The 20,052-nt window shown below is 46.5% G+C and overlaps 1 protein-coding gene across 1 annotated transcript in view; it reads left to right on the forward strand.

Annotated features, from left to right (window-relative positions):
• DDX4 (DEAD-box helicase 4) overlaps positions 1-20,052 on the forward strand; it is a gene marked incomplete at its 5' end in the record, with an annotated part of 70,260 nt that overhangs the window by 33,129 nt on the left and 17,079 nt on the right. The window contains 3 exons of the mRNA XM_078885251.1: positions 381-480; positions 6,362-6,479; positions 18,772-18,924. Coding sequence (XP_078741377.1) covers positions 381-480; positions 6,362-6,479; positions 18,772-18,924 — 371 coding nt within the window. The remainder of the gene's footprint in view (positions 1-380; positions 481-6,361; positions 6,480-18,771; positions 18,925-20,052) is intronic.

Below are 20,052 nucleotides of genomic sequence, written 5' to 3' on the forward strand. Positions count from 1 at the left end.
ACACACACACAGTGACACACACACAGTGACACACACACAGTGACACACACACAGTGACACACACACACACAGTGACACACACACAGTGACACACACACAGTGACACACACACAGTGACACACACACAGTGACACACACACAGTGACACACACACAGTGACACACACACAGTGACACACACACAGTGACACACACACACACAGTGACACACACACACACAGTGACACACACACACACAGTGACACACACACAGTGACACACACACAGTGACACACACACAGTGACACACACACACAGTGACACACACACACACAGTGACACACACAGTGACACACACACAGTGACACACACAGTGACACACACTGTGTGTGTGTGTCACAGGCTCTGAGCGTACGTTGGTGTTTGTTGAGACCAAGCGGAGTGCCGACTTCTTGGCCTGCCTCCTCTGCCAGTCCGGGTTCCCCACCACCAGCATCCATGGGTGACTGACACACGGCACTACCACTACCACCACCACAACTACTACTGCCACCATTACAGCTACCACCACAACCACCACAACTTCTACAACTACTACTGCCACCACCACCACAACTACTACTGCCACCATTACAGCTACCACCACAACCACCACAACTTCTACTGCCACCACCACCACCACCACAACTACTACTGCCACCATTACAGCTACCACCACAACTTCTACAACTACTACCACCACCACTACCACAACAACTACGACTGCCACCATTACAGCTACCACCACAACCACCACAACTTCTACAACTACTACTGCCACCACTACCACCACCACAACTACGACTGCCACCATTACAGCTACCACCACAACTACCACCACAACTTCTACAACTACTACTACCACCACCACCACAACTACCACAACTTCTACAACTACTACTACCACCACCACCACTACCACCACTACCACCACCACAACTACTACTGCCACCATTACAGCTACCACCACAACCACCACAACTTCTACAACTACTACTGCCACCACCACCACGACTACTACTGCCACCATTACAGCTACCACCACAACCACCACAACTTCTACAACTACCACTACCACCACCACCACGACTACTACTGCCACCATTACAGCTACCACCACAACTACCACCACAACTTCTACAACTACTACTGCCACCACCACCACCACCACAACTACTACAACTACGACTGCCACCATTACAGCTACCACCACAACCACCACAACTTCTACAACTACTACTGCCACTACCACCACCACCACCACAACTACGACTGCCACCATTACAGCTACCACCACAACCACCACAACTTCTACAACTACTACTACCACTACCACCACCACCACCACAACTTCTACAACTACTACTGCCACCATTACAGCTACCACCACAACCACCACAACTTCTACAACTACTACTGCCACCACTACCACCACCACAACTACTACTGCCACCATTACAGCTACCACCACAACCACCACAACTTCTACAACTACTACTACCACCACTACCACCACCACAACTACGACTGCCACCATTACAGCTACCACCACAACCACCACAACTTCCACAACTACTACTGCCACCACTACCACCACCACGACTACTACTGCCACCATTACAGCTACCACCACAACCACCACAACTTCTACAACTACTACTGCCACCACTACCACCACCACAACTACGACTGCCACCATTACAGCTACCACCACAACCACCACAACTTCTACAACTACTACTGCCACCACTACCACCACCACAACTACTACTGCCACCATTACAGCTACCACCACCACAACCACCACAACTTCTACAACTACTACTACCACTACCACCACCACCACGACTACTACTGCCACCACCAACACCACCACCACCACAACTACTACTGCCACCACTACCACCACCACCACCACGACTCCTACTGCCACCATTACAGCTACCACCACAACCACCACAACTTCCACAACTACTACTGCCACCACTACCACCACCACCACCACGACTACTACCACCATTACAGCTACCACCACAACCACCACAACTTCTACAACTACTACTGCCACCACCACCACCACCACAACAACTACTGCCACCATTACAGCTACCACCACAACCACCACAACTTCTACAACTACTACTACCACCACCACCACAACCACTACTACCACCATCACCACCCGTGTCTCTCTCCCCGTGTCTCCGTGACTCTCTGTCTCTCACTCTCCCTCTCCGTGTCTCCCCGTGTCTCTCTCTCCCCGTGTCTCTCTCTCCCTCCGTGTCTCTCCCCGTGTCTCTCTCTCCCCCTGTGTCTCTCTCCCTGTGTCTCACCGTGTCTCTCTCCCCGTGTCTCTCTCTCCCCCCGTGTCTCTCCCCGTGTCTCTCTCTCCCCCTGTGTCTCTCTCCCTGTGTCTCACCGTGTCTCTCTCCCCGTGTCTCTCTCTCTCACCGTGTTACCGTGTCTCTCCCCCCGTGTCTCACCGTCTCTCTCCCCGTGTCTCTCTGTGTCTCTCCGTGTCTGTCTCCCCCCGTGTCTCTCACCGTGTCTCACCGTCTCTCCCCCCGTGTCTCTCTCTCTCCCCGTGTCTCTCCCCGTGTCTCTCTCTCTCACCCCCCCGTGTCTCTCTCCACGTGTCACCGTGTCTCTCTGTCTCTCTCACCCCCCCCCCCCCCGTGTCTCTCTCTCCCCGTGTCTCTCTCACGGTGTCTCCCCGTGTCTCTCCGTGTCTCACCCCGTGTCTCGCCGTGTCTCTCCCCGTGTCTCTCTGTGTCTCTCTGTCACCGTGTCTCCCCGTGTCTCTCTCCCCGTGTCTCTCTGTCTCTCTCCCCGTGTCTCACCGTGTCTCTCTCACCCCCCCGTGTCTCACTGTGTCTCTCTCTCACCGTGTCTCACCGTGTCTCTCCGTGTCTCAGCGACCGTCAGCAGAGGGAGCGTGAGGAGGCTCTGGGAGACTTCAAGACGGGACGTGTCTTTCTCCCCGTGTCTCTCTCCCCGTGTCTCTCTCCCCGTGTCTCTCTCACCCCCCCGTGTCTCTCCCCGTGTCTCCCCTCGTGTCTCTCACCGTGTCTCTCTCACCCCCCCGTGTCTCTCCCCGTGTCTCTGTGTCTCTCTGTCACCGTGTCTCACCGTGTCTCTCCGTGTCTCAGCGACCGTCAGCAGAGGGAGCGTGAGGAGGCTCTGGGAGACTTCAAGACGGGACGTGTCTTTCTCCCCGTGTCTCTCTCCCCGTGTCTCTCTCCCCGTGTCTCTCTCACCCCCCCGTGTCTCTCCCCGTGTCTCCCCTCGTGTCTCTCACCGTGTCTCTCTCACCCCCCCGTGTCTCTCCCCGTGTCTCTGTGTCTCTCTGTCACCGTGTCTCCCCGTGTCTCTCCCCGTGTCTCTCTCACCCCCCCGTGTCTCTCCCCGTGTCTCCCCCCGTCTCTCCCCGTGTCTCTCTCACCCCCCCGTGTCTCTCTCTCCCCGTGTCTCCCCTCGTGTCTCACCGTGTCTCTCTCCGTGTCTCACCGTGTCTCTCCGTGTCTCCCCGTGTCTCTCTCCCCGTGTCTCTCTGTGTCTCTCTGTGTCTCTCTCCCCCCGTGTCTCTCTCTCTCTCTCACCGTGTCTCTCTCTCTCTCTCACCGTGTCTCTCTCTCCCCGTCTCTGTGTCTCCCCGTGTCTCTCTCTCCCCCCGTGTCTCTCTCCGTGTCTCCCCGTGTCTCTCCCACCGTGTCTCTCTCCCCGTGTCTCACCGTATCTCTCTCCCCGTGTCTCTCTCCCTGTGTCTCACCGTGTCTCTCTCCCCGTGTCTCTCTCTCCCCCTGTGTCTCTCTCTCCCCCTGTGTCTCTCTCCCTGTGTCTCACCGTGTCTCTCTCCCCGTGTCTCACCGTGTCTCTCTCCCCGTGTCTCTCTCTCCCCCTGTGTCTCTCTCCCTGTGTCTCCCCGTGTCTCTCTCCCTGTGTCTCACCGTGTCTCTCTCCCCGTGTCTCTCTCTCTCTCTCTCACCGTGTCACCGTGTCTCTCCCCCCGTGTCTCACCGTCTCTCTCCCCGTGTCTCTCTATGTCTCTCCGTGTCTGTCTCCCCCCGTGTCTCTCACCGTGTCTCACCGTCTCTCCCCCCGTGCCTCTCTCTCTCTCCCCGTGTCTCTCCCCGTGTCTCTCTCTCTCACCCCCCCGTGTCTCTCTCCACGTGTCACCGTGTCTCTCCCCCCGTGTCTCTCTGTCTCTCTCACCCCCCCCCCCCCGTGTCTCTCTCTCCCCGTGTCTCTCTCACGGTGTCTCCCCGTGTCTCTCCGTGTCTCACCCCGTGTCTCGCCGTGTCTCTCCCCGTGTCTCTCCCCGTGTCTCTCTGTGTCTCTCTGTCACCGTGTCTCCCCGTGTCTCTCTCCCCGTGTCTCTCTGTCTCTCTGTCTCCCCGTGTCTCACCGTGTCTCTCTCACCCCCCCGTGTCTCTCCGTGTCTCACCGTGTCTCACCGTGTCTCTCTCCCCGTGTCACCGTGTCTCTCCGTGTCTCAGCGACCGTCAGCAGAGGGAGCGTGAGGAGGCTCTGGGAGACTTCAAGACGGGACGTGTCTCCCTCCCCGTGTCTCTCCCCGTGTCTCTCTCTCGCTCCCCGTGTCTCTCTCACCGTGTCTCTCTCCCCGTGTCTCTCTCACCGTGTCTCTCTCCCCGTGTCTCTCTCTCTCTCACCGTGTCTCTCTCCGTGTCTCTGTGCAGCGACCGTCAGCAGAGGGAGCGTGAGGAGGCTCTGGGAGACTTCAAGACGGGTAGTGTCTCCCTCCCCGTGTCTCTCTCCGTGTCTCTCTCTCTCTCCCCGTGTCTCTCTCACCGTGTCTCTCTCTCCGTGTCTCACCGTGTCTCTCTCCCCGTGTCTCACTGTGTCTCTCTCTCACCGTGTCTCACCGTGTCTCTCCGTGTCTCAGCGACCGTCAGCAGAGGGAGCGTGAGGAGGCTCTGGGAGACTTCAAGACGGGACGTGTCTCCCTCCCCGTGTCTCTCTCTCTCTCCCCGTGTCTCTCTCTCACCGTGTCTCTCTCACCGTGTCTCTCCATGTCTCACCGTGTGTCTCACCGTGTCTCTCCGTGTCTCAGCGACCGTCAGCAGAGGGAGCGTGAGGAGGCTCTGGGAGACTTCAAGACGGGACGTGTCTCCCTCCCCGTGTCTCTCCCCGTGTCTCTCTCTCTCTCTCCCCGTGTCTCTCTCACCGTGTCTCTCTCCCCGTGTCTCTCTCACCGTGTCCACCGTGTCTCTCCGTGTCTCACCGTGTCTCTCTCACCGTGTCTCTCCGTGTCTCAGCGACCGTCAGCAGAGGGAGCGTGAGGAGGCTCTGGGAGACTTCAAGACGGGACGTGTCTCCCTCCCCGTGTCTCTCCCCGTGTCTCTCCCCGTGTCTCTCTCACCGTGTCTCTCTCCCCGTGTCTCTCTCACCGTGTCTCTCTCCGTGTCTCTCTGTGCAGCGACCGTCAGCAGAGGGAGCGTGAGGAGGCTCTGGGAGACTTCAAGACGGGACGTGTCTCCCTCCCCGTGTCTCTCCCCGTGTCTCTCTCTCTCTCCCCGTGTCTCTCTCCCCGTGTCTCTCTCACCGTGTCTCTCTCACCGTGTCTCTCTCACCGTGTCTCACCGTGTCTCTCCGTGTCTCAGCGACCGTCAGCAGAGGGAGCGTGAGGAGGCTCTGGGAGACTTCAAGACGGGTCGTGTCTCCCTCCCCGTGTCTCTCCCCGTGTCTCTCTGTCTCTCTCACCGTGTCTCTCTCTCCGTGTCTCACCGTGTCTCTCTCACCGTGTCTCACCGTGTCTCTCCGTGTCTCAGCGACCGTCAGCAGAGGGAGCGTGAGGAGGCTCTGGGAGACTTCAAGACGGGACGTGTCTCCCTCCCCGTGTCTCTCCCCGTGTCTCTCTCTCTCTCCCCGTGTCTCTCCCCGTGTCTCTCTCACCGTGTCTCTCTCCCCGTGTCTCTCTCACCGTGTCTCTCTCACGTGTCTCTCTGTGTCTCACCGTGTCTCTCTCCCCGTGTCTCACCGTGTCTCTCCGTGTCTCAGCGACCGTCAGCAGAGGGAGCGTGAGGAGGCTCTGGGAGACTTCAAGACGGGACGTGTCTCCCTCCCCGTGTCTCTCTCTCACCGTGTCTCCCCATGTCTCACCGTGTCTCTCTCCCCGTGTCTCTCTCCCCGTGTCTCACCGTGTCTCAGCGACCGTCAGCAGAGGGAGCGTGAGGAGGCTCTGGGAGACTTCAAGACGGGACGTGTCTCCCTCCCCGTGTCTCTCTCACCGTGTCTCTCTCACCGTGTCTCTCTCTGCGTGTCTCACCGTGTCTCTCTCACCGTGTCTCTCTCTCTGTGTCTCACCGTGTCTCACCGTGTCTCAGCGACCGTCAGCAGAGGGAGCGTGAGGAGGCTCTGGGAGACTTCAAGACGGGACGTGTCTCCATCCTCGTGGCGACCTCCGTCGCGGCACGCGGCCTCGACATCGACGACGTCCGACACGTACGCAGAGAGACACGCAGAGAGACACGCAGAGAGACACGCAGAGACACGCAGAGACACGCAGAGACACGCAGAGAGACACGCAGAGAGACGCAGAGAGAGAGAGACACACAGAGACACAGAGACACGGAGAGAGGGTGTAGTGTAGTAGTGTATGATGTAGTGTATGATGTAGTGTATGATGTAGTGTATGATGTAGTGTATGATGTAGTGTATGATGTAGTGTATGATGTAGTGTATGGTGTAGTGTATGGTGTAGTGTATGATGTAGTGTATAGTGTAGTGTATGGTGTAGTGTATGATGTAGTGTATGATGTAGTGTATGGTGTAGTGTATGGTGTAGTGTATGATGTAGTGTATGGTGTAGTGTACGATGTAGTGTACGGTGTAGTGTACGATGTAGTGTACGATGTAGTGTATAGTGTAGTGTATGATGTAGTGTATGGTGTAGTGTATGATGTAGTGTATAGTGTAGTGTATGATGTAGTGTATGATGTAGTGTATGATGTAGTGTATGATGTAGTGTATGGTGTAGTGTATGATGTAGTGTATGATGTAGTGTATGATGTAGTGTATGATGTAGTGTACGATGTAGTGTACGGTGTAGTGTATGATGTAGTGTATGGTGTAGTGTATGGTGTAGTGTACGATGTAGTGTACGGTGTAGTGTACGATGTAGTGTATAGTGTAGTGTATGGTGTAGTGTATGATGTAGTGTATGGTGTAGTGTATGGTGTAGTGTATGATGTAGTGTATAGTGTAGTGTACGGTGTAGTGTATGATGTAGTGTATGGTGTAGTGTACGGTGTAGTGTATGATGTAGTGTATGGTGTAGTGTATGGTGTAGTGTATGATGTAGTGTATAGTGTAGTGTATGATGTAGTGTATGATGTAGTGTACGATGTAGTGTATGGTGTAGTGTATGGTGTAGTGTATGATGTAGTGTATAGTGTAGTGTATGATGTAGTGTATGATGTAGTGTATGATGTAGTGTATGATGTAGTGTATGATGTAGTGTATAGTGTAGTGTATGGTGTAGTGTATGGTGTAGTGTATGATGTAGTGTATGGTGTAGTGTATGATGTAGTGTATGGTGTAGTGTATGATGTAGTGTATGATGTAGTGTATGGTGTAGTGTATGGTGTAGTGTATGATGTAGTGTATGGTGTAGTGTATGGTGTAGTGTATGGTGTAGTGTATGGTGTAGTGTATGGTGTAGTGTATGGTGTAGTGTATGGTGTAGTGTACGGTGTAGTGTACGATGTAGTGTACGATGTAGTTTATGATGTAGTGTATGGTGTAGTGTATGATGTAGTGTATAGTGTAGTGTATGATGTAGTGTATGATGTAGTGTATGATGTAGTGTATGATGTAGTGTATGATGTAGTGTATGATGTAGTGTATGATGTAGTGTATGATGTAGTGTATGATGTAGTGTATGATGTAGTGTACGGTGTAGTGTACGATGTAGTGTATAGTGTAGTGTATGATGTAGTGTATAGTGTAGTGTACGGTGTAGTGTATGATGTAGTGTATGGTGTAGTGTACGGTGTAGTGTATGATGTAGTGTATGGTGTAGTGTATGATGTAGTGTATAGTGTAGTGTATGATGTAGTGTACGATGTAGTGTACGGTGTAGTGTATGATGTAGTGTATGATGTAGTGTACGGTGTAGTGTATGATGTAGTGTATGGTGTAGTGTATGATGTAGTGTATGGTGTAGTGTATGGTGTAGTGTATGATGTAGTGTATGATGTAGTGTATGGTGTAGTGTATGATGTAGTGTATGGTGTAGTGTATGGTGTAGTGTATGGTGTAGTGTATGGTGTAGTGTATGATGTAGTGTATGATGTAGTGTATGATGTAGTGTATGATGTAGTGTACGATGTAGTGTACGGTGTAGTGTATGATGTAGTGTATGGTGTAGTGTATGATGTAGTGTATGGTGTAGTGTATGGTGTAGTGTATGATGTAGTGTATGATGTAGTGTATGGTGTAGTGTATGATGTAGTGTATGGTGTAGTGTATGGTGTAGTGTATGGTGTAGTGTATGGTGTAGTGTATGGTGTAGTGTATGGTGTAGTGTATGGTGTAGTGTATGGTGTAGTGTATGGTGTAGTGTATGGTGTAGTGTATGGTGTAGTGTATGGTGTAGTGTATGATGTAGTGTATGGTGTAGTGTATGGTGTAGTGTATGATGTAGTGTATGGTGTAGTGTATGATGTAGTGTATGGTGTAGTGTATGGTGTAGTGTATGGTGTAGTGTATGGTGTAGTGTATGGTGTAGTGTATGATGTAGTGTATGGTGTAGTGTATGATGTAGTGTATGGTGTAGTGTATGGTGTAGTGTATGGTGTAGTGTATGGTGTAGTGTATGATGTAGTGTACGGTGTAGTGTACGGTGTAGTGTACGGTGTAGTGTACGATGTAGTGTATGGTGTAGTGTATGATGTAGTGTATGGTGTAGTGTATGGTGTAGTGTATGGTGTAGTGTATGATGTAGTGTATGGTGTAGTGTATGGTGTAGTGTATGGTGTAGTGTATGGTGTAGTGTATGGTGTAGTGTATGATGTAGTGTATGGTGTAGTGTATGATGTAGTGTATGATGTAGTGTATGGTGTAGTGTATGATGTAGTGTATGGTGTAGTGTATGGTGTAGTGTATGGTGTAGTGTATAGTGTAGTGTATGATGTAGTGTATGGTGTAGTGTATGGTGTAGTGTATGGTGTAGTGTATGATGTAGTGTATGGTGTAGTGTATGGTGTAGTGTATGGTGTAGTGTATGGTGTAGTGTATGGTGTAGTGTATGATGTAGTGTATGATGTAGTGTATGATGTAGTGTATGGTGTAGTGTACGGTGTAGTGTATGATGTAGTGTATGATGTAGTGTATGATGTAGTGTATGATGTAGTGTATGATGTAGTGTATGGTGTAGTGTATGGTGTAGTGTATGGTGTAGTGTATGGTGTAGTGTACGATGTAGTGTATGATGTAGTGTATGTTGTAGTGTATGATGTAGTGTATGATGTAGTGTATGGTGTAATGTATGATGTAGTGTATGGTGTAGTGTATGGTGTAGTGTATGATGTAGTGTATGATGTAGTGTATGGTGTAGTGTATGATGTAGTGTATGGTGTAGTGTATGGTGTAGTGTACGATGTAGTGTACGGTGTAGTGTATGGTGTAGTGTATGGTGTAGTGTATGATGTAGTGTATGGTGTAGTGTATGGTGTAGTGTATGGTGTAGTGTATGGTGTAGTGTATGATGTAGTGTATGGTGTAGTGTATGGTGTAGTGTACGGTGTAGTGTATGGTGTAGTGTATGGTGTAGTGTACGGTGTAGTGTACGATGTAGTGTATGGTGTAGTGTATGGTGTAGTGTATGGTGTAGTGTATGGTGTAGTGTATGGTGTAGTGTATGGTGTAGTGTATGATGTAGTGTATGGTGTAGTGTATGGTGTAGTGTATGATGTAGTGTATGGTGTAGTGTATGGTGTAGTGTATGGTGTAGTGTATGATGTAGTGTATGGTGTAGTGTATGGTGTAGTGTACGGTGTAGTGTACGGTGTAGTGTACGGTGTAGTGTACGGTGTAGTGTACGGTGTAGTGTACGGTGTAGTGTACGGTGTAGTGTAAGATGTAGTGTATGGTGTAGTGTATGGTGTAGTGTATGGTGTAGTGTATGGTGTAGTGTATGGTGTAGTGTACGGTGTAGTGTACGGTGTAGTGTACGGTGTAGTGTACGGTGTAGTGTACGGTGTAGTGTACGGTGTAGTGTACGGTGTAGTGTACGGTGTAGTGTATGGTGTAGTGTATGATGTAGTGTATGGTGTAGTGTATGGTGTAGTGTATGGTGTAGTGTATGGTGTAGTGTATGGTGTAGTGTATGGTGTAGTGTACGGTGTAGTGTACGGTGTAGTGTACGGTGTAGTGTACGGTGTAGTGTACGGTGTAGTGGATGGTGTAGTGGATGGTGTAGTGCATGGTGTAGTGCATGGTGTAGTGCATGGTGTAGTGCATGGTGTAGTGTATGGTGTAGTGTATGATGTAGTGTATGGTGTAGTGTATGGTGTAGTGCATGGTGTAGTGCATGGTGTAGTGCATGGTGTAGTGCACGGTGTAGTGCACGGTGTAGTGTACGGTGTAGTGTACGGTGTAGTGTACGGTGTAGTGTACGGTGTAGTGTACGGTGTAGTGTACGGTGTAGTGTATGGTGTAGTGTATGGTGTAGTGTATAGTGTAGTGTATAGTGTAGTGTATAGTGTAGTGTATGATGTCGTGTATGATGTAGTGTATGGTGTAGTGTATGATGTAGTGTATGATGTAGTGTATAGTGTAGTGTATGATGTAGTGTATGGTGTAGTGTATGGTGTAGTGTATGATGTAGTGTATGGTGTAGTGTATGGTGTAGTGTATGGTGTAGTGTATGGTGTAGTGTATGATGTAGTGTATGATGTAGTGTATGGTGTAGTGTATGGTGTAGTGTATGATGTAGTGTATGGTGTAGTGTATGATGTAGTGTATGGTGTAGAGTATGGTGTAGTGTATGGTGTAGTGTATGGTGTAGTGTATGGTGTAGTGTATGGTGTAGTGTACGGTGTAGTGTACGGTGTAGTGTACGGTGTAGTGTACGATGTAGTGTACGGTGTAGTGTACGGTGTAGTGTACGGTGTAGTGTATAGTGTAGTGTATAGTGTAGTAGTGTATGGTGTAGTGTAGTAGTGTATAGTGTAGTAGTGTATAGTGTAGTAGTGTATAGTGTATAGTGTAGTAGTGTATAGTGTAGTGTAGTAGTGTATAGTGTAGTGTAGTAGTGTAGTGTATAGTGTAGTGTATAGTGTAGTAGTGTATAGTGTAGTAGTGTATAGTGTAGTAGTGTATAGTGTAGTAGTGTATAGTGTAGTAGTGTATAGTGTATAGTGTAGTAGTGTGTAGTGTAGTAGTGTATAGTGTAGTAGTGTATAGTGTAGTGTAGTAGTGTATAGTGTAGTGTAGTAGTGTAGTGTATAGTGTAGTGTATTGTGTAGTAGTGTATAGTGTAGTAGTGTATAGTGTAGTAGTGTATAGTGTAGTAGTGTATAGTGTATAGTGTAGTAGTGTGTAGTGTAGTAGTGTATAGTGTAGTAGTGTATAGTGTAGTGTATAGTGTAGTAGTGTATAGTGTAGTGTATAGTGTAGTGTATAGTGTAGTAGTGTATAGTGTAGTAGTGTATAGTGTAGTAGTGTATAGTGTAGTAGTGTATAGTGTAGTAGTGTGTAGTGTAGTAGTGTATAGTGTAGTGTAGTAGTGTATAGTGTAGTGTAGTGTATAGTGTAGTGTAGTAGTGTAGTAGTGTATAGTGTAGTAGTGTAGTAGTGTATAGTGTAGTAGTGTAGTAGTGTATAGTGTAGTAGTGTATAGTGTAGTAGTGTATAGTGTAGTAGTGTATAGTGTAGTAGTGTATAGTGTAGTAGTGTATAGTGTAGTAGTGTATAGTGTAGTGTAGTAGTGTATAGTGTAGTAGTGTATAGTGTAGTAGTGTATAGTGTAGTAGTGTATAGTGTAGTAGTGTAGTAGTGTATAGTGTAGTAGTGTATAGTGTAGTAGTGTATAGTGTAGTAGTGTATAGTGTAGTAGTGTATAGTGTAGTAGTGTATAGTGTAGTAGTGTATAGTGTAGTAGTGTATAGTGTAGTAGTGTGTAGTGTAGTAGTGTATAGTGTAGTAGTGTATAGTGTAGTAGTGTATAGTGTAGTGTAGTAGTGTATAGTGTAGTGTAGTAGTGTATAGTGTAGTAGTGTATAGTGTAGTAGTGTATAGTGTAGTAGTGTATAGTGTAGTAGTGTATAGTGTAGTAGTGTATAGTGTATAGTGTAGTAGTGTATAGTGTAGTAGTGTATAGTGTAGTAGTGTATAGTGTAGTAGTGTATAGTGTAGTAGTGTATAGTGTAGTAGTGTATAGTGTAGTGTAGTAGTGTATAGTGTAGTAGTGTATAGTGTAGTAGTGTATAGTGTAGTAGTGTATAGTGTAGTAGTGTATAGTGTAGTAGTGTATAGTGTAGTAGTGTATAGTGTAGTAGTGTATAGTGTAGTAGTGTATAGTGTAGTAGTGTATAGTGTGTAGTGTAGTAGTGTGTAGTGTAGTAGTGTATAGTGTAGTAGTGTATAGTGTAGTAGTGTATAGTGTAGTAGTGTATAGTGTAGTAGTGTATAGTGTAGTAGTGTATAGTGTAGTAGTGTATAGTGTAGTAGTGTATAGTGTATAGTGTAGTAGTGTATAGTGTAGTAGTGTATAGTGTAGTAGTGTATAGTGTAGTAGTGTATAGTGTAGTAGTGTATAGTGTAGTAGTGTATAGTGTAGTAGTGTATAGTGTAGTAGTGTATAGTGTAGTAGTGTATAGTGTAGTGTAGTAGTGTGTAGTGTAGTAGTGTATAGTGTAGTGTATAGTGTAGTGTAGTGTAGTAGTGTATAGTGTAGTGTAGTAGTGTATAGTGTAGTGTAGTAGTGTATAGTGTAGTAGTGTATAGTGTAGTAGTGTATAGTGTAGTAGTGTGTAGTGTAGTGTATAGTGTAGTAGTGTATAGTGTAGTAGTGTATAGTGTAGTAGTGTATAGTGTAGTAGTGTATAGTGTAGTAGTGTATAGTGTAGTGTATAGTGTAGTAGTGTAGTAGTGTATAGTGTAGTAGTGTATAGTGTAGTGTAGTAGTGTATAGTGTAGTAGTGTATAGTGTAGTAGTGTATAGTGTATAGTGTAGTAGTGTATAGTGTAGTAGTGTATAGTGTAGTAGTGTATAGTGTAGTAGTGTATAGTGTAGTAGTGTATAGTGTAGTAGTGTATAGTGTAGTAGTGTATAGTGTAGTAGTGTATAGTGTAGTAGTGTATAGTGTAGTAGTGTATAGTGTAGTAGTGTATAGTGTAGTAGTGTATAGTGTAGTAGTGTATAGTGTAGTGTAGTAGTGTATAGTGTAGTGTATAGTGTAGTGTAGTAGTGTATAGTGTAGTAGTGTATAGTGTAGTAGTGTATAGTGTAGTAGTGTATAGTGTAGTAGTGTATAGTGTAGTAGAGTGTAGTGTAGTGTATAGTGTAGTAGTGTATAGTGTAGTGTATAGTGTAGTAGTGTATAGTGTAGTAGTGTATAGTGTAGTAGTGTATAGTGTAGTAGTGTATAGTGTAGTAGTGTATAGTGTAGTAGTGTATAGTGTAGTAGTGTATAGTGTAGTAGTGTATAGTGTAGTAGTGTATAGTGTAGTAGTGTATAGTGTAGTAGTGTATAGTGTAGTAGTGTATAGTGTAGTAGTGTATAGTGTAGTAGTGTATAGTGTAGTAGTGTATAGTGTAGTAGTGTATAGTGTAGTAGTGTATAGTGTAGTAGTGTATAGTGTAGTAGTGTATAGTGTAGTAGTGTATAGTGTAGTGTAGTAGTGTGTAGTGTAGTAGTGTATAGTGTAGTGTATAGTGTAGTGTAGTGTAGTAGTGTATAGTGTAGTGTAGTAGTGTATAGTGTAGTGTAGTAGTGTATAGTGTAGTAGTGTATAGTGTAGTAGTGTATAGTGTAGTAGTGTGTAGTGTAGTGTATAGTGTAGTAGTGTATAGTGTAGTAGTGTATAGTGTAGTAGTGTATAGTGTAGTAGTGTATAGTGTAGTAGTGTATAGTGTAGTGTATAGTGTAGTAGTGTAGTAGTGTATAGTGTAGTAGTGTATAGTGTAGTGTAGTAGTGTATAGTGTAGTAGTGTATAGTGTAGTAGTGTATAGTGTATAGTGTAGTAGTGTATAGTGTATAGTGTAGTAGTGTATAGTGTAGTAGTGTATAGTGTAGTAGTGTATAGTGTAGTAGTGTATAGTGTAGTAGTGTATAGTGTAGTAGTGTATAGTGTAGTAGTGTATAGTGTAGTAGTGTATAGTGTAGTAGTGTATAGTGTAGTAGTGTATAGTGTAGTAGTGTATAGTGTAGTAGTGTATAGTGTAGTGTAGTAGTGTATAGTGTAGTGTATAGTGTAGTAGTGTATAGTGTAGTGTAGTAGTGTATAGTGTAGTAGTGTATAGTGTAGTAGTGTATAGTGTAGTAGTGTATATATAGTGTAGTAGTGTATAGTGTAGTAGTGTATAGTGTAGTAGTGTGTAGTGTAGTGTATAGTGTAGTAGTGTATAGTGTAGTAGTGTATAGTGTAGTAGTGTATAGTGTAGTAGTGTATAGTGTGTAGTGTATAGTGTAGTAGTGTATAGTGTGTAGTGTATAGTGTAGTGTATAGTGTAGTAGTGTATAGTGTAGTATAGTGTAGTAGTGTATAGTGTAGTGTATAGTGTAGTAGTGTATAGTGTGTAGTGTATAGTGTAGTGTATAGTGTGTAGTGTATAGTGTAGTATAGTGTAGTAGTGTATAGTGTAGTAGTGTATAGTGTAGTAGTGTATAGTGTATAGTGTAGTAGTGTATAGTGTAGTAGTGTATAGTGTAGTAGTGTATAGTGTAGTAGTGTATAGTGTAGTGTGTAGTGTAGTAGTGTATAGTGTAGTAGTGTATAGTGTAGTGTGTAGTGTAGTAGTGTATAGTGTAGTAGTGTATAGTGTAGTAGTGTATAGTGTAGTAGTGTATAGTGTAGTAGTGTATAGTGTAGTAGTGTATAGTGTAGTAGTGTATAGTGTAGTAGTGTATAGTGTAGTAGTGTATAGTGTAGTAGTGTATAGTGTAGTAGTGTATAGTGTAGTAGAGTGTAGTGTAGTGTATAGTGTAGTAGTGTATAGTGTAGTGTATAGTGTAGTAGTGTATAGTGTAGTAGTGTATAGTGTAGTAGTGTATAGTGTAGTAGTGTATAGTGTAGTAGTGTATAGTGTGTAGTGTATAGTGTAGTAGTGTATAGTGTAGTGTATAGTGTAGTAGTGTATAGTGTAGTATAGTGTAGTAGTGTATAGTGTAGTGTATAGTGTAGTAGTGTATAGTGTGTAGTGTATAGTGTAGTGTATAGTGTGTAGTGTATAGTGTAGTATAGTGTAGTAGTGTATAGTGTAGTGTATAGTGTAGTAGTGTATAGTGTAGTAGTGTATAGTGTATAGTGTAGTAGTGTATAGTGTAGTAGTGTATAGTGTAGTAGTGTATAGTGTAGTAGTGTATAGTGTAGTGTGTAGTGTAGTAGTGTATAGTGTAGTAGTGTATAGTGTAGTGTGTAGTGTAGTAGTGTATAGTGTAGTAGTGTATAGTGTAGTAGTGTATAGTGTAGTAGTGTATAGTGTAGTAGTGTATAGTGTAGTAGTGTATAGTGTAGTAGTGTATAGTGTAGTAGTGTATAGTGTAGTAGTGTATAGTGTAGTAGTGTATAGTGTAGTAGTGTGTAGTGTAGTGTATAGTGTAGTAGTGTATAGTGTAGTAGTGTATAGTGTAGTAGTGTAGTAGTGTATAGTGTAGTGTATAGTGTAGTAGTGTAGTAGTGTATAGTGTAGTAGTGTATAGTGTAGTGTAGTAGTGTATAGTGTAGTAGTGTATAGTGTAGTAGTGTATAGTGTATAGTGTAGTAGTGTATAGTGTATAGTGTAGTAGTGTATAGTGTAGTAGTGTATAGTGTAGTAGTGTATAGTGTAGTAGTGTATAGTGTAGTAGTGTATAGTGTAGTAGTGTATAGTGTAGTAGTGTATAGTGTAGTAGTGTATAGTGTAGTAGTGTATAGTGTAGTAGTGTATAGTGTAGTAGTGTATAGTGTAGTAGTGTATAGTGTAGTAGTGTATAGTGTAGTAGTGTATAGTGTAGTAGTGTATAGTGTAGTAGTGTATAGTGTAGTAGTGTATAGTGTAGTGTATAGTGTAGTGTAGTAGTGTATAGTGTAGTGTAGTAGTGTATAGTGTAGTAGTGTATAGTGTAGTAGTGTATAGTGTAGTAGTGTATAGTGTAGTAGAGTGTAGTGTAGTGTATAGTGTAGTAGTGTATAGTGTAGTAGTGTATAGTGTAGTAGAGTGTAGTGTAGTGTATAGTGTAGTAGTGTATAGTGTAGTAGTGTATAGTGTAGTAGTGTATAGTGTAGTGTATAGTGTAGTAGTGTATAGTGTAGTAGTGTATAGTGTAGTAGTGTATAGTGTAGTAGTGTATAGTGTAGTAGTGTATAGTGTAGTAGTGTATAGTGTAGTGTGTAGTGTAGTAGTGTATAGTGTAGTAGTGTATAGTGTAGTGTAGTAGTGTATAGTGTAGTGTAGTAGTGTATAGTGTAGTAGTGTATAGTGTAGTAGTGTATAGTGTAGTAGTGTATAGTGTAGTAGTGTATAGTGTAGTAGTGTATAGTGTAGTAGTGTATAGTGTAGTAGTGTATAGTGTAGTAGTGTATAGTGTAGTAGTGTATAGTGTAGTAGTGTATAGTGTAGTAGTGTATAGTGTAGTAGTGTATAGTGTAGTAGTGTATAGTGTAGTAGTGTAGTAGTGTATAGTGTAGTAGTGTATAGTGTAGTAGTGTATAGTGTAGTGTATAGTGTAGTGTATAGTGTAGTAGTGTATAGTGTAGTGTATAGTGTAGTAGTGTATAGTGTAGTAGTGTATAGTGTAGTAGTGTATAGTGTAGTAGTGTATAGTGTAGTAGTGTAGTAGTGTATAGTGTATAGTGTAGTGTATAGTGTAGTGTATAGTGTAGTGTAGTAGTGTATAGTGTAGTAGTGTAGTAGTGTATAGTGTAGTAGTGTATAGTGTAGTAGTGTATAGTGTAGTAGTGTATAGTGTAGTAGTGTATAGTGTAGTAGTGTATAGTGTATAGTGTAGTAGTGTAGTAGTGTATAGTGTAGTAGTGTATAGTGTAGTAGTGTATAGTGTAGTGTATAGTGTAGTAGTGTATAGTGTAGTAGTGTATAGTGTAGTAGTGTATAGTGTAGTAGTGTATAGTGTAGTAGTGTATAGTGTAGTAGTGTATAGTGTGTAGTGTTTGGTGTGTCCACCCCCAGGTGGTGAACTACGACCTCCCGTCCTGCGTGGGCGACTACGTGATGTAGTGTTTGGTGTGTCCACCCCCAGGTGGTGAACTACGACCTCCCTTCCTGCGTGGACGACTACGTGATGTAGTGTTTGGTGTGTCCACCCCCAGGTGGTGAACTACGACCTCCCGTCCTGCGTGGGCGACTACGTGATGTAGTGTTTGGTGTGTCCACCCCCAGGTGGTGAACTACGACCTCCCGGCCTGCCTGGGCGACTACGTGATGTAGTGTTTGGTGTGTCCACCCCCAGGTGGTGAACTACGACCTCCCGTCCTGCGTGGGCGACTACGTGATGTAGTGTTTGGTGTGTCCACCCCCAGGTGGTGAACTACGACCTGCCGGCCTGCCTGGGCGACTACGTGATGTAGTGTTTGGTGTGTCCACCCCCAGGTGGTGAACTACGACCTCCCGTTCTGCGTGGGCGACTACGTGATGTAGTGTTTGGTGTGTCCACCCCCAGGTGGTGAACTACGACCTGCCGGCCTGCGTGGGCGACTACGTGATGTAGTGTTTGGTGTGTCCACCCCCAGGTGGTGAACTACGACCTCCCTTCCTGCGTGGGCGACTACGTGATGTAGTGTTTGGTGTGTCCACCCCCAGGTGGTGAACTACGACCTCCCGGCCTGCGTGGGCGACTACGTGATGTAGTGTTTGGTGTGTCCACCCCCAGGTGGTGAACTACGACCTCCCGGCCTGCCTGGACGACTACGTGATGTAGTGTTTGGTGTGTCCACCCCCAGGTGGTGAACTACGACCTCCCGGCCTGCGTGGGCGACTACGTGATGTAGTGTTTGGTGTGTCCACCCCCAGGTGGTGAACTACGACCTCCCTTCCTGCCTGGGCGACTACGTGATGTAGTGTTTGGTGTGTCCACCCCCAGGTGGTGAACTACGACCTTTCTTCCTGCGTGGGCGACTACGTGATGTAGTGTTTGGTGTGTCCACCCCCAGGTGGTGAACTACGACCTCCCTTCCTGCCTGGGCGACTACGTGATGTAGTGTTTGGTGTGTCCACCCCCAGGTGGTGAACTACGACCTCCCTTCCTGCGTGGACGACTACGTGATGTAGTGTTTGGTGTGTCCACCCCCAGGTGGTGAACTACGACCTCCCTTCCTGCGTGGGCGACTACGTGATGTAGTGTTTGGTGTGTCCACCCCCAGGTGGTGAACTACGACCTGCCAGCCTGCGTGGGCGACTACGTGATGTAGTGTTTGGTGTGTCCACCCCCAGGTGGTGAACTACGACCTCCCTTCCTGCGTGGGCGACTACGTGATGTAGTGTTTGGTGTGTCCACCCCCAGGTGGTGAACTACGACCTCCCTTCCTGCGTGGGCGACTACGTGATGTAGTGTTTGGTGTGTCCACCCCCAGGTGGTGAACTACGACCTCCCTTCCTGCGTGGACGACTACGTCCACCGCATTGGTCGTACCGGCCGTATCGGCCATCGGGGCGCTGCAGTCGCCCTCTACGACCCGAGCCGAGACCGTGACCTCGCTCGACCACTCGTCCGTGTGCTCAGCGACGTACGTGGGTGACACTCAGAGAGACACACGGGGAGAGAGACACACAGACACACAGAGAGAGAGACACACAGAGAGAGACACAGAGAGAGAGATCGTGACCTCGCTCGACCACTCGTCCGTGTGCTCAGCGACGTGGGTGACACTCAGAGAGACAGAGAGAGAGAGAGAGACACACAGAGACACACAGAGAGACTCAGAGACACAGAGAGACACACAGAGAGACACACACAGAGAGAGAGAGATCGTGACCTCGCTCGGCCACTCGTCCGTGTGCTGAGCGACGTACGTGGGTGACACTCAGAGAGACACACGGGGAGAGAGACAGAGAGAGAGAGACACACAGAGAGACACAGAGAGACACACAGAGAGAGACACACAGAGAGACACAGAGAGACACAGAGAGAGAGAGAGATCGTGAGCTCGCTCGACCACTCGTCCGTGTGCTGAGTGACGTGGGTGACACTCAGAGAGACAGAGAGACACAGAGAGACACACACAGAGACACACAGAGAGACACACAGAGAGACACACAGAGAGAGAGAGATCGTGACCTCGCTCGACCACTCGTCCGTGTGCTCAGCGACGTGCGTGGGTGACACTCAGAGAGACAGAGAGACAGAGAGAGAGACACACAGAGAGACACAGAGACACACACAGAGAGACACACAGAGAGACACTCAGAGAGAGAGAGAGACACACAGACACACAGAGAGACACACAGAGAGACACAGAGAGACACACAGAGAGACACACAGAGAGACACTCAGAGAGAGAGAGAGACACACAGACACACAGAGAGACACACAGAGAGACACAGAGAGACACACAGAGAGAGAGATCGTGACCTCGCTCGACCACTCGTCCGTGTGCTGAGCGACGTGGGTGACACTCAGAGAGACAGAGAGACACACAGAGACACACAGAGAGAGACACACAGAGAGAGACACACAGAGAGACAGAGAGACAGAGACACTCAGAGAGACACACACAGAGACACACACAGAGACACACAGAGAGAGACACACAGAGAGACACAGAGAGACACACACAGAGACACACAGAGAGAGACACACAGAGAGACACAGAGAGAGACACACAGAGACACACAGAGACACACACAGAGACACA

Source organism: Lampetra fluviatilis, unplaced genomic scaffold, assembly GCF_964198595.1.
Source record: "Lampetra fluviatilis unplaced genomic scaffold, kcLamFluv1.1 SCAFFOLD_210, whole genome shotgun sequence".
Lineage (NCBI taxonomy): Eukaryota > Metazoa > Chordata > Hyperoartia > Petromyzontiformes > Petromyzontidae > Lampetra > Lampetra fluviatilis.